Source organism: Elephantulus edwardii, unplaced genomic scaffold (genome assembly GCF_000299155.1).
Source record: "Elephantulus edwardii isolate Elephantulus edwardi_28Jun2011 unplaced genomic scaffold, EleEdw1.0 scaffold00354, whole genome shotgun sequence".
Classification (NCBI taxonomy): Eukaryota; Metazoa; Chordata; class Mammalia; order Macroscelidea; family Macroscelididae; genus Elephantulus; species Elephantulus edwardii.
This window is the reverse complement of record NW_006400104.1, coordinates 1,803,898-1,816,673: the sequence shown is the minus strand read 5'-3', so window position 1 is coordinate 1,816,673 and position 12,776 is coordinate 1,803,898. Positions and strand designations below refer to the sequence as shown.

The 12,776-nt window shown below is 40.9% G+C and overlaps 1 protein-coding gene across 1 annotated transcript in view; it reads left to right on the top strand.

Annotated features, from left to right (window-relative positions):
* Positions 1-11,899, top strand: part of SGCD (sarcoglycan, delta (35kDa dystrophin-associated glycoprotein)) — a gene marked incomplete at its 5' end in the record, with an annotated part of 155,579 nt that extends 143,680 nt beyond the window's left edge. The window contains 2 exons of the mRNA XM_006901986.1: positions 9,043-9,166; positions 11,517-11,899. Coding sequence (XP_006902048.1) covers positions 9,043-9,166; positions 11,517-11,690 — 298 coding nt within the window. The remainder of the gene's footprint in view (positions 1-9,042; positions 9,167-11,516) is intronic.
* Between the last annotated feature and the right edge of the window lie 877 nt (positions 11,900-12,776).

Sequence of the window (12,776 nt, the reverse complement as noted above, 5' to 3'; positions counted from 1 at the left end):
TACTTTGGTCATGTTGTAAGGAGAGACCAGTCCTTGGAGAAGGATATCATGTTTGGGAGGGTGGAGGGCAGGCGCAGGAGGGAAAGCCCTCTATGAGGTGGATTGATTCAGTGACTGGGGTAATCGGTATGGGTGTGTCAGAGACAGTGAGATTGGCACAGGACAGAGCAGGGTTAAGGGCTGTTGTACATAGGGTCACTATGAGACATAAGCGACTCAACGGCACATAACAAGAACAAATCTATTTTATAGTCCTCTCTTTCTGGCATTTCTACAGTTCTAGTTTACTAGCATCCACCATCAACACCCTTAGTACCAGCAGTTAGGAGATCAGGAGATGTATAGTACTGGGGAAGTCTGAAGTCAAGGACCTCTCCTAATTATTTGGGAGTAATGATATCAGTCTGAAGACTAAGGTGTGTCTGATTTAAGCAGTGGTCATTTCAGTCCCTTGCTATGCATCTGAAAGCTGAACAATGGATACGGATGACAGAAGGATTTATGCCTTTGAATTGTGGTGAATAAGTAGCTATGTGTTGGAGAAAGCCTAAACAGAATGCTCCTAGTAGGTAAAGATGACAAAGCTTTTCCCACGTATTTTGGGCATGTTGCAAGGAAAGGCTATTCCTTGCAGAGGAACATCACTCTTAGAAAAGTGGAAGGTCTGTAAAAGAAAGGAAGACCCTCACTGCGATGGATTGGACACAGTGACTGTAGTAATGGGCTCAAGAATGTCATAGATGATAAGGATGGCACAAGATGGAAACAGGATTCAGATTTATTATTTATAGGGTTTCTATGAGTTATACCTGACTCAATGGCACCTAACAGTATCTCTCTTTTGTAAGATTCTTCATTCTCTTCCTTTCTCTTAATGAAAACTGTTCATTTTGAAGATTCAGCAGAAGTCTAAATGCCCCCAATTAGGAGGAAGCATCTTTCCACTTTCTTTTGTACAATGCTCCCTTTGTCTTGCTTGTTAATCTGTGGTCATGATTGACTTCATCACTCCCAGATACTCTGTTTATTCTCTGCAGGCACCACTGAGCTCTTACAGAAGAATTTTTCTTCCCCTCATAGTGGAAAGATGAATATGTGAATAAAACTGTGTATTAAATTTGTCTGAATGTCAAACAAACCTTAAAATAGTCTGTAGAACAAGGTAGCCAGTTATCTTTTGTCTCCTTTTATCACCTTTTTAGTAGCCTTTTAGAAGAGTAGACAGCTTAAAAGTAGCTCTCCTTCTCAGCTCCATGGTAGTTCCAAGATTAAGATAGGAAAACAGGCAACAAATTCTTTTTTAGTCTACTTCTGTGGCCTCAGAAACTTTGCAGAGACAAGGGAGAGAAAAGTCAACTCTACTACAAGTCTTAAATGCCAATGCTATATCTGATAAGAGTTTCTCAAGCTTCATTTATTTTTTCCCATTTCACATTCAAGCACCTTTCCTCCCTACAACTGTTTTTATACTGAATAAACGTTAAATGATCCCAGAAGTATTAAAAAAAGATGGAAGGAATATACTGAGTCACTGTATCGAAAGGAATTGGAAGACACAGAAGAATTTCATGAAACAACATATGAGCAAGAGCCTATGGTGATGAAAGAAGAAGTTCAGGCTGCTTTGAAGGAAATGGCAAAAAATAAGGCTCCAGGAATAGATGGTATACCAATTGATATATTTCAGTTAACAGATGCTGCCCTGGACGTGCTCACCAAGTTGTGCCAAGAAATCTGGAGAACGACCACTTGGCCAACTGACTGGAAGAGATCGATATTTGTTCCTATCCCAAAGAAAGGCCACCCAAACGAATGTGGAAACTACAGAACAATTTCACTGATTTCACATGCAAGCAAGATTTTACTGAAAATTGTCCAAAAACGACTGGAACAGCACATCAACAGAGAACTACCAGAAGTCCAGGCTGGTTTCAGAAGGGGTCGTGGTACTAGAGATATTGTAGCTGATGTTAGATGGATCTTGGCTGAAAGCAGGGAATACCAGAGGAATGCCTATCTGTGCTTCATTGACTATGCAAAGGCATTTGACTGTGTAGATCATAACAAACTGTGGCTGACTCTGAGAAGAATGGGAATCCCTGAACACTTGATAGTTCTAATGCAAAACTTATACTTGGACCAGGAGGCAGTCGTCAGAACAGAGCAAGGGAACACTGCATGGTTCAAAATTGAGAAGGGCGTACGCCAGGGATGCATCCTATCTCCATACCTCTTCAACCTATATGCAGAACAGATTATCCGGGAGGCTGGGCTCTATGAGGAGAAATGTGGGGTCAGGATTGGTGGAGGATTTATTAACAATCTGAGTTATGCGGATGACACAACCCTGCTTGCTGAAACTGAGGAGGACCTGAAGCGCCTGCTGCAGAGTGTCAAGGACTGCAGCCTCCAATATGGATTGAGGCTCAATGTCAAGAAGACAAAGATTCTCACCACTGGACCAATTGGCAGCATCAGGATGGATGGTGAAGAGATTGAGATTGTACACAGCTTTAGTTTGCTTGGCTCCATAGTCAACTGTCTTGGCACCAGCAGCCAGGAAATTAAAAGGTGCATTGCCATGGGAAAGTCTGCTGTTAGGGACCTCTCCAGAGTACTGAAGAGCAGTGGTGTCTCTCTGGAGACTAAGGTGCGTCTGATACAGGCCATGGTCTTCGCAATCACCTGTTATGCATCAGAGAGTTGGACAATGACCAAGGAGGATAGAAGGAGAACTGATGCTTTTGAGCTGTGGTGCTGGAGAAGAGTACTGAGAATACCAGGGACTGCTAGGAAAACAAATAGATTTGTTCTGGAGAGGGTTAAACCGGGTGGTTCCTTGGAGGCAAGGATTCTGAGGCTCCGTCTAACTTACTTCGGACATGTAGTGAGGAGAGCCCGGTCCTTGGAGAGGGACATCATGCTTGGGAGGGTGGAGGGATGGCACAGGAGAGGAAGGCCCTCTATGAGGTGGATTGATTCAGTGACTGGGATAATTGGGATGGGAGTGTCAGAGACAGTGCGATTGGCACAGGATAGAGCGGAGTTTAGGGCTGCTGTACATAGGGTCGCTATGAGTCGCAGGCGACTCGACGGCACATAACAACAACATAACAACAACAATTTTCTTTAAATGAAACATACAAAGCACAAACACATTCAACATATCCTATGCTTAGTGCATTAATGTGCAAACTGTTCAAATAAATTATGAGAAATATTGTGCACTACAAAATGCACATTAAATAGGAAATGTGCATCTTTAATTTATTTTCAAAAACTAGAATTTGAAACACCAAGTGTTTAGTCCTTGTACAAAAGGATGTCATTTAGTTATAGAGAATGCAGTGAAGAGGTAATAAGTAAGAAAGGAGTCCAGTTTTTTCTGTAAGTGTTGCAACACATTGGCTTTGGTTTCCACTTAATCTGGGCTTGAATTTGGCTCTGCCCTTTTACTAAGTGTGTAACCCACACAACATCACCTGACCTCATGTTACTCATTTGTATAATTTGTACCCCAGCAATACCAAATCCATAGTGTTTTGTAAGAATTGGATGAATTAACAATATAAAGAACTTTGTACTACTTAAAATTATAAACTTGTGGATCATATTTTAGTACTTAAGCTATGATCATGTTTTTAAAAATTATTGTCAAAGACAACTGCAGATGTAAAAAAAACTCATCTCAACTCATTGTCACTGATTTTCAATCCGGTTTTCACAGACTGGATATTGAAGGAGAGGAGGTTGCTCATCTTTTGCCCCATAGAGTAACTGGTAATTAAAATCACCCACCTTTGTTCTGAAAATGTAGCTATGTATCTGTGACCTCCTAAGAATCACATCATTATTTGCATAAAAAATTATCAATTGAATAATAAAGACAACCTGTTGCAATGTGCTATTGAGTCACCTGCGACTCATAGTGACCCTACGAACAACAGCCCTAAAACCTGCTCTGTCTTGTGCCAGTCGCACCATCTCTGACACACCTACCTCCATCATGAATCAATCCATATCACTGAGGATCTTCCTCTCCTGCACTGTCACTCCACACTCCCAAGCATGACGTCCCTCTCCAAGGGCTGGTCCCTCCTTGCAACATGTCCAAAGTATGCTAGATGGATCTTTAGTATCCTTGCCTCCAAGGAGCAGCCTGGATTCACCCTCTCCAGAACAAACCTGTTTGTTCTCTTAGCAGTCCATGGTATTCAGTACTCTTCTCCAGCACCGCAGCTCAAAGGCATCAATTCTCCTTCTGTCATCCCTAGTCATTGTCCAGTTCTGTGATGCATAGCAAGTGATTGCAAAGACCATGGCCTGTATCAGGCGCACCTTAGTCTCTAGACTGACGTCATTGCCCTTCAGTAGTCTGGAGAGGTCTTTGACAGCAAAATTTCCCAATGCAAAATGTCCTTTAAATTTCTGGCTGCTGGTGCCAAGAGTGCTGATTGTGGAGCCAAGCAAACTAAAGCTGGTTACAATCTCAGTCTCTTCACCATCCCTCAGTGTTGCTGCCAATTGACCAAGTGGTGAGAATCTTTGTTTTCTTGATATCTTGTTTCAATCTATATTGAAGGCTGCAGCCCTTGACCTTGTGCAGCAAGTGCCTTCAGGTCCTCCTCAGTTTCTGCAAGCAGGTTTCTGTCATCTGCATAACACAGATCACTGATTCTTCTTCCAACCCTGATGCCACATTTCTCCTAATAGAGCCCAGCCTTTCAGATAGTCTGTTCTGCATATAGATTGAAAAGGTATGGACATAGGACACATCCCTGGCATACACCATAATATTCTGTAAAAATACATCTGTAAGTGTCTAGTCTCTAAAATATTTAGAAAATTTAAAAACTGCAAGCAATCTGATTTAAAAATAGGCAGAGGTTGTACATGAAGATGCCCATAACTACTATCCATTGTTAGGTGCCAATTCACACTGACCATGTATATGACAAACAGAACTCTTGGGCTATTCTGTGTCAGCCTCATAATCTCTCGAGGTATGCTTATTAGCCATTACTAAGATATAAAGCAACTCAACAATGAGATAACATCTCCTTGCTGCAAAAAAATGGCACTTCTTAAAAGAAACAGAAAATAAGGAGGAGTGTTTTCTTTTAAATATGAAGGAATTAGATCCCTTACTGACTACACGTGAAATTGTAAAATGGTATAACCAATATGAAAATTGATATTGTACTCCCTCAAAAGCTTGAAATTGGAATACTTCATGACCCAGCAATTCTTTGGATATTGTTGTTGTTATGTGCTGTGGAGTTTTTTGTGACTCATGGCAACCCTATGTACAGCAGTTATGAATCCTTCTCTATCATGTACCAAACTTATTGTCTCAAACACAACTACCACCATTACCCCACTCACTGAATCAGTCCTCTCTTACACTGACCCACCACCCTCTCAAACATGATGTCTCTCTCCAAGGACTCGTCACTCCTTGCAACATGCCCGAAGTATGTCAGACAAAGCCTCAGAATCCTTGCCTCCAAAGAGTAGCCTGGTTTCACCCTCTCCAGGATGAACCTGTTTGTTCTCCTAGAAGTTCATGGTATATTCAATACTCTTCTCCAGCACCACAGCTCAAAAGCATCAATTCTCTTTCTATAATCACTAGTCATCGTCCAGCTTTCTGATGCAGAGCAAGTAATTGAGAAGACTATGGCCTGGATCAGGAGTACCTTAGTCTCTAGACTGAAATCCTTGTTCTTCAATACTCTGGAGAGGTGCCTAACTGCAGACTTTCCAAATGCAATTCATTTTTTTATTTCCTGGTTGCTGGCACAGACAAATAATGTTATTGTTGTTAGGTGCCATTAGGTCAAGCTCAACTCATAGTGGCTCTAAGAACAAAAGATCTGAACCCTGTTTTATCCTGCACCATCCTCACATTTCCTGACACATAAGAGCCCATTGCAGCAGTCACCGTATCAATCCACCTCGTTGAGGTTCATCCTCTCCTTTGCCAACCCTCCACCCTTTCCAACATCATGTCCTTCTCCAAGGAATAGCACCTCCTAGTAACATGCCAAAAGTATGTGAGGTGAAGCCTCATCATTCCTGCCTCCAAAGAGCACTCTGGCTGTACCATCTCTAAGACATAACTGTCCATTCTCTTGGTTGTCCATGGGATGTTCAGTGCTCTTCTCCAATACCACAGCTCAGAGGCATCATCTCCTCCCTGCCTTGCAGTTATCCTTATTCACTGTCTAGGTCTCAGATGCATAGCTAGTAATCAGACAGACTATGGCCCGAATCTGACGCACCTTAGTCCTCAAACTGACATCACTACTCAATAATTTGGAAAGGTAACGGTCCCTATCTGCAGATTTTCCAAGTGCAATGCATCTTCTTATTTCCTGACTGCTTGTAACGAAGGTATTACTTGTGGATCCAAACAATATGAAACTGTGGACAATTTGAATCTTTTCTCCATCCATCAGATAAATAGAAAACCAAAAAATAGGGGGAATGTAAGCTTGTCTTCATGGACAATGAATGAGAAAGACTCAAGACGAGCATAAGGCAAGGTGAAAGAAGTTGGATTAAGAAAAAAAAAATTGGATTAAGGTCTCAGGTACAATTGCACTGAATAGACACTTCTCCATGTTGCCCTGATAACAAGACCTTTTGCAACTTTTCCAGTTTTACTGGCATGGTAGCAAGGGGTGGGGGGGAATACGAGCAATTGACACAAGTCATAATTAAAGGGAAGAACAATATGTGGATTATTAGTTCAAACCTGGTGACAGTCCTTTGAGGAAAAAAGAAGGTAAGATGGGGGAATTATTGCTACACAAAAAAGACGTGGGATCGGAAAAGGAAGAGTTAAGAAGAAATTCAATTCACTCCTTTAAGTATTATGGACCTGTGGGAGTCGCTAGGTGGTTTACACTGGTAACACTAGGCTGCTAACCAAAAGAGTGAATGATAAAGCACCTACTGAAATCCCTGTGGAGTGTAATTCTGTTCTGACACACATGAAGTAACCATGAGTCAGATTTGAATCAATGACAATTAGTTACAAACCTGGAGTTTCTCTATATGACTGTGGTTGGATAATTAAAGTTAAAAGGGAAAGGAAGGAAATCAATGGAGAGAGTCGCTGCCTGAAGAGGTAAACCTTAGGACCCTAGAAGTGAGAAGCGGGGAGCACCCTCTGCTGGAGCCTGTATAATACAGCTGGCTTCATCTGTGGTTGGCCAGCCTTGAGGTTCTTTGCTCTTTCTACATTTGTGTGATGTGCAGACAGAGTGCATAACTCTATCCAGAGGGAGTAGAAGGAGTCATAGCAATGAACATACTTTGATCTAATAAGGAGCTTTTTGACAACTTAAGGGTAGTTTCAATCTACCAGCTGCTCTGCTGGAGAAAGATGGGCAAGTTCCCAGTCATCTCCCTGACTGGTTTACAATCTCTGAAAACCTGCTGGAGGGTCAGCTCTGAGTAGGCTCAGTGACATATAACTACCACTACTACAACGGTGTCTAAAACATGAATTATAAGAGTAAAAGTGAGTTGAATTCCTGAATATGAGAGCCGTTGTTCTGGCCCTGTCCATACTATGTTGGAATGTTTTTTATTCTTGCTTTTACAGCGAAGAACATCTGGTAGCATCTGTATTGTAATATTAAAATGTCTATTATCTAGGGAAGTGTGGAGTTTTTGATGATTTTTTTTCAATGAGCTAATTAATGCTTCTTAGAAAGGTATTTACCTTTCATGTTGTAATAATAATTCGTATAGAGTTTGATTCTTCTTCTCAATTTGTTCTTTAATTTATAGGCAATCTATTTTACTTTTACAAGGCTGTACAGTTATGTAACTACCACTGAAGTTGACATGGATCAATTCTGTAAATAAGTATACCCCCTCCTGCTGTCTCTCAAATTATGCTCCCTTTCCCCCTTCATTCTTAACTCTCAGCCACCACTGATATGTTTGTATCTTCCTTTTCATGAATGTCTTTTGCAGTAAAGTCTGAGATTTCTTTGTGACTCACTTTTGTGATGACAGTAGTAGTAATGGTTAGGACATAAGCATTTCCAACAGGCAAAGGAAAATTGAGGCTTTGAGAAACTTTGGAAAAGGAGTAGCAGAGTGTGTTGAGGAAGAGACAGAGGAAGAAATAGATTTAAATCATGCATACTTGACTCTAAGATCTGTTTTATTAATCTCTGTCTTATTCTACCTCCATAGAAGTCTGCTTCTATGGAAGACACAGAAATTTAAGCAACATGGCTACCAATTTTACGGAGCTCAGTCTAGAGCTGAGATGATCTTACTGTAAAAATATAATAATCTGGTTAAGTATACTAGCAAAACAGTCATAGAGTGTAATGATATCATAAATCTGCTTATTGTCATACTGTGGTGCCATTCGTGATGGTAGAAACTATCCCACAGGTATTTCAAATACTATCATGACAGCCCATAATGGCTAGGTTTCAGAAGAGCTTTCAGATTAAGAGATATTAGGAAGAAAGCCTTAGTGGTCTACTTCACAGAATTAGCCAATGAAAACTCTAGGGGTTTCAAGAGAATATTGTCCTCTCCTATTGTTGGCAAATTGGAACCAACTGATTACTGATCCTCCATTGGGTTTCTGAAGCTGGAAATCACATGGGAGGAGATTATTCATCTTTTCCCCTTCAAGTCCTATACAATGCTGAAAAATTAGGCCACTAGTTTGAAAGGCACTATGTAGTACTTGTAACAGACTCAGATGTACCAACAATCACAAAGGAGGCACAGGTATGAGCCATAAATCTGAGCCCATGACCACAACTAACCACAAGAATGAAGTGAAGCCAGTTTTCCTAAATATTCTCCCTACAAACTTGGTGATCTGCAATGGAATATAGCCATATTCACTATGTTTCTTATCATTCGTTTGGCCAGATTTGTAAAGAACGCTTGGAAAAATTCCCACTTGAAATGCTATTGTAATGTCTCAAGCATCAACTTCTAAATTTACCAAACTATTGAATGGGCTCTTACATTTTCATCTTCTGTGTGTTTCAGGTTGGAGTCCCCCACACGTTCTCTGGTGATGGAAGCCCCAAAGGGAGTAGAAATCAATGCAGAAGCTGGCAACATGGAAGCCACGTGCCGAACAGAGCTGAGATTGGAGTCCAAAGATGGAGAGGTGAGGAGTGAGAACAACAGAAGTTTACAGAGATTTGACCTCAACAGCTCTGCTACTTTCCCCAGTACTTGTTGATCATTCCAGTTGATTCTATACTGTAGCATGAACAACAACAGTTACAAAAAGCCAGTCTAAAGATTCTGCTCTCCAGAACAAATAAGCAAACAGCATTGCTGTAAGCCAAACCCACAAATAAATGTTTCATTATTTATGAAGTGCTGAGATAATAACATACATTTCAGTTACAGAATTAGATAGCTGTACAAAAAAAAGCTATTTCCAAATTTTCTTTCTTGTCACATTAAAATAATATTTTGTTGAAGCCATTTATAAACTCATTGCTAACAAGTTGGCTCCGATTCATAGGACAAAGTAGAACTGCCCCATTGGGTTTCCAAGGCTCTGGTGGCCTAGTGGGTTAGGAGTTGTGTTGCCAACTCACAGGCAGGTCGTTTGAATGCACTGTCTGATCCACAGGAGAAAGATGGGCAAATCCCATGTGACTTACTGCCTCTGAAAAGCCACCAGAGTTTCAGCTATGAGTAGCTTCCTACTTGCTGTCAGTGAGAGAATGCTTATGAAGACTGCCACTTCTTTCTCTTGCGGGGTTGCTGGTGGTTTTAAATGACCAATGTTAGTGTTAAAAGCAAAGTGCTTAACCCTGGTTCCACAAATTAATTAGCCAGCCTAATTAAGCTCTATCTGACACACATCTGGCTAAAGGTGAATTAATGTAGTCCAAGACTTATGTCATATGTTTCTATTTTCATTGAAAATTGAGTGCCATATCCAACAGCTAGATGAACTCGCCACAATATAGAGTAAGACTTAGCAACAGAGGATAAAGTATAACAGACCCATTTTGTCACCCAACACAATCATGGTTTGGTGAACACTGTAACTGCTTATATTTTGAAAGCAAGGCTAGGGGATTCCCCAGAAAAACAAGTTCTTCCACTGAAAATATTTAAAACTACTCACAAATGAGCTTGTCCATTTAAAAATAAAATAGGATAAAACCATACTTCTGTTCATTTTTAAAGTAAAACTCCAGACTACTATTTGTATCTACTTAGTGGTTATTAGTTGCACTTGCCTCTGTACACCATGTCTGCCTTTTGATTATTTTGGCATTTGCTGTAATTGTTTTAATACATGGGTCTGATATAGTATTCAAGCATCAGAACTCTCGTCCCAAAAGCTCAAAACCACACTATTACAAATAGTAATGGCACCATATGTGCAGTTTATAGATATTAGAATTTAGACTTGAGAATAATTAGTTATAATCCTAAACTTATTAGCACCTTCAACCACTTTTTTGGGTATTTTTCCAAATACATTCTATAAGACATTACCAAGTAAATGAGTATAAAAAAAAAATCCACCCCAAACCAAAAAGACTCACTAGATGTTGAAGACTAGATAATGCTGAATACTCAAGTCTTTTCTTGAAAACTTACTACACATTTGAGCACAGTTAGGCTCTGGGAAATCTCATAGCAAAGAAGATTGTTCGGCTGGGCATGTCCCGTGGCTGCCATAAGGAGTCACTCATGGGAGTTCAAAGGAGCTGTCCTCCCTTTGCAGTCAAATCTAATGGAGCCTTTATAATTTAGAGAAGAAGGAGGATGAATTGTAGCAATTTTGAGCCACTTTTCCTACTGTTGCCCAACCTCACATGTTCTCCTTCAGTCAGAATAGGAGATGAGCACACAATAGAGAAACAGCTGCTCCTCTGTTAGCTGGAAGCCACTCAATGACTTGACAGGCTGTTCACATCCTACATGACGCACGTTTGCAAAATGCTAATGCAGATTGTCTCGTTAGAACACAAATGTCCACAAAGGTGGAAACTTTGTCAATATTCCTTGGGTAGTACAAATAGTTAATACACTCGACAGTCAGAGGTTGGACGTTTGAGTCCATCTAAGGACATCTCTGGGGAGCTCTGGCAGCTTAGTGGTAAGGAGTTGTGCTGGCAATCCAAAGGTATGGGGTTCTAATCCAGCGGGTGCTCTCCAGGAAAAAGGTGGGTAGTCTCCTCCTGTACAATTAACTGCCTCTGAAACCCCACTGGAGAGTCAGCTATGGGTACTGTCTGACTCTTAGGTACACAGCAAGGGAATCTCAGAAGTCTGGCAATTTACTTCTCAGTAAACCCCATGGAGCACGGTTCTACTTTGACTCGGGTTCATCACCAGACTCTAATCAACTGTAACTGTTATTACTTAGAACTCTCAACCCACCAACAGTGGTAGCTAAAGTTAAATAAATGAGTTAGTATTTGTGAACGTCAAGAGACTGACAGTTTCTGATTAACTCTTTCCTTCCTATTCACTCACTATAGATTAAGTTAGACGCTGCGAAAATCAAACTACCTAGACTGCCTCACGGATCCTACACGCCGACGGGGACGAGGCAGAAGGTCTTCGAGATCTGCGTCTGCGCCAACGGAAGATTATTCCTGTCCCAGGCAGGGACTGGTTCCACTTGTCAGATAAACACAAGTGTCTGCCTTTGAAAGACTATTCATAGTGGACATTGGAGGCAGCATAAAGGCCTTTTTTGGCTATAGACACTGGCTGCCAGCTCTTTTTACTAGAACACAGAAAGCCTATTCAAAGACCTTGTGTGTAAGTGTGTATGTGTACACATGTGAGTGTGTTTGCGTGTGTGGGTGGATATAAATATATATAAATAAATATAAATAAATATATATATCCTCTGTATAAAATGAGGTTTCAGTACAAAAGGAACCATGGGTGACCCTGTGATATTCACTGTCATTTTCCATCCCACCCTCACCACCTACAATGATGAAATCTAAACTTCTTAAAACACTAAAAAGAGCCCCACTCCCCAGACCATGTAAAACCATGGTGTGTTGAACACGTACAGATGATTCATCTGCAAGTGTGAAGAACCGTGTCTTCTCCTTTGATCTCATTTCAAGGCAGTGATGGCGGGAATCTCCAAGTTGCACTCAAGCACTGAGGCCTCCCCTGTGTTAAAAATTAGATGTTTGGTTTCCTTTTGGAGTTTTAGTGAAGCCTGGCCAACTTGCCCCTCTGAGTTAGAGACAGGCAATGAATGCCATTAAAGTCAGCCATAAAAACTAAAAGGGCTGTCCCTTCTTAGCAAAATACAATGGGGCTTCATAGTTCAGCGAATGAGGAGGATGCATTGTAGGAAATTTGCACAGCTCTCCCAACTCTTCTTCCCTCAATGTCACACATTCTTCCCCAGACAGACTAGGGGTGCAAATCAGTACACAATAGGAAAACAGCTGCTCCTCAGTTGGCTGGAAGTGACTCATTGGCCTGACATGCCAAGAACAAATACGCAATGTGCCTGTTTAATGGAGAAAATGGCTCCAGAACTGTTTGCCCTACTTCTGACTTTATCTAGTAGCTTCTGACCCAAAAAGGTCAAACCAACCAAAATCTTTCCCAGGACAAGCCATTTTGAGACAGAAATCCAATTAAGAATAGCCTCAGAAACCTTACTAGGTTTAACGTTTCTTGGGAGTAGTAGGAATTTAGAGACATGCCAGTTCTTTTTCAAGGCATGCACAAACCCTCTGACTTTGATTTTATATATATATATT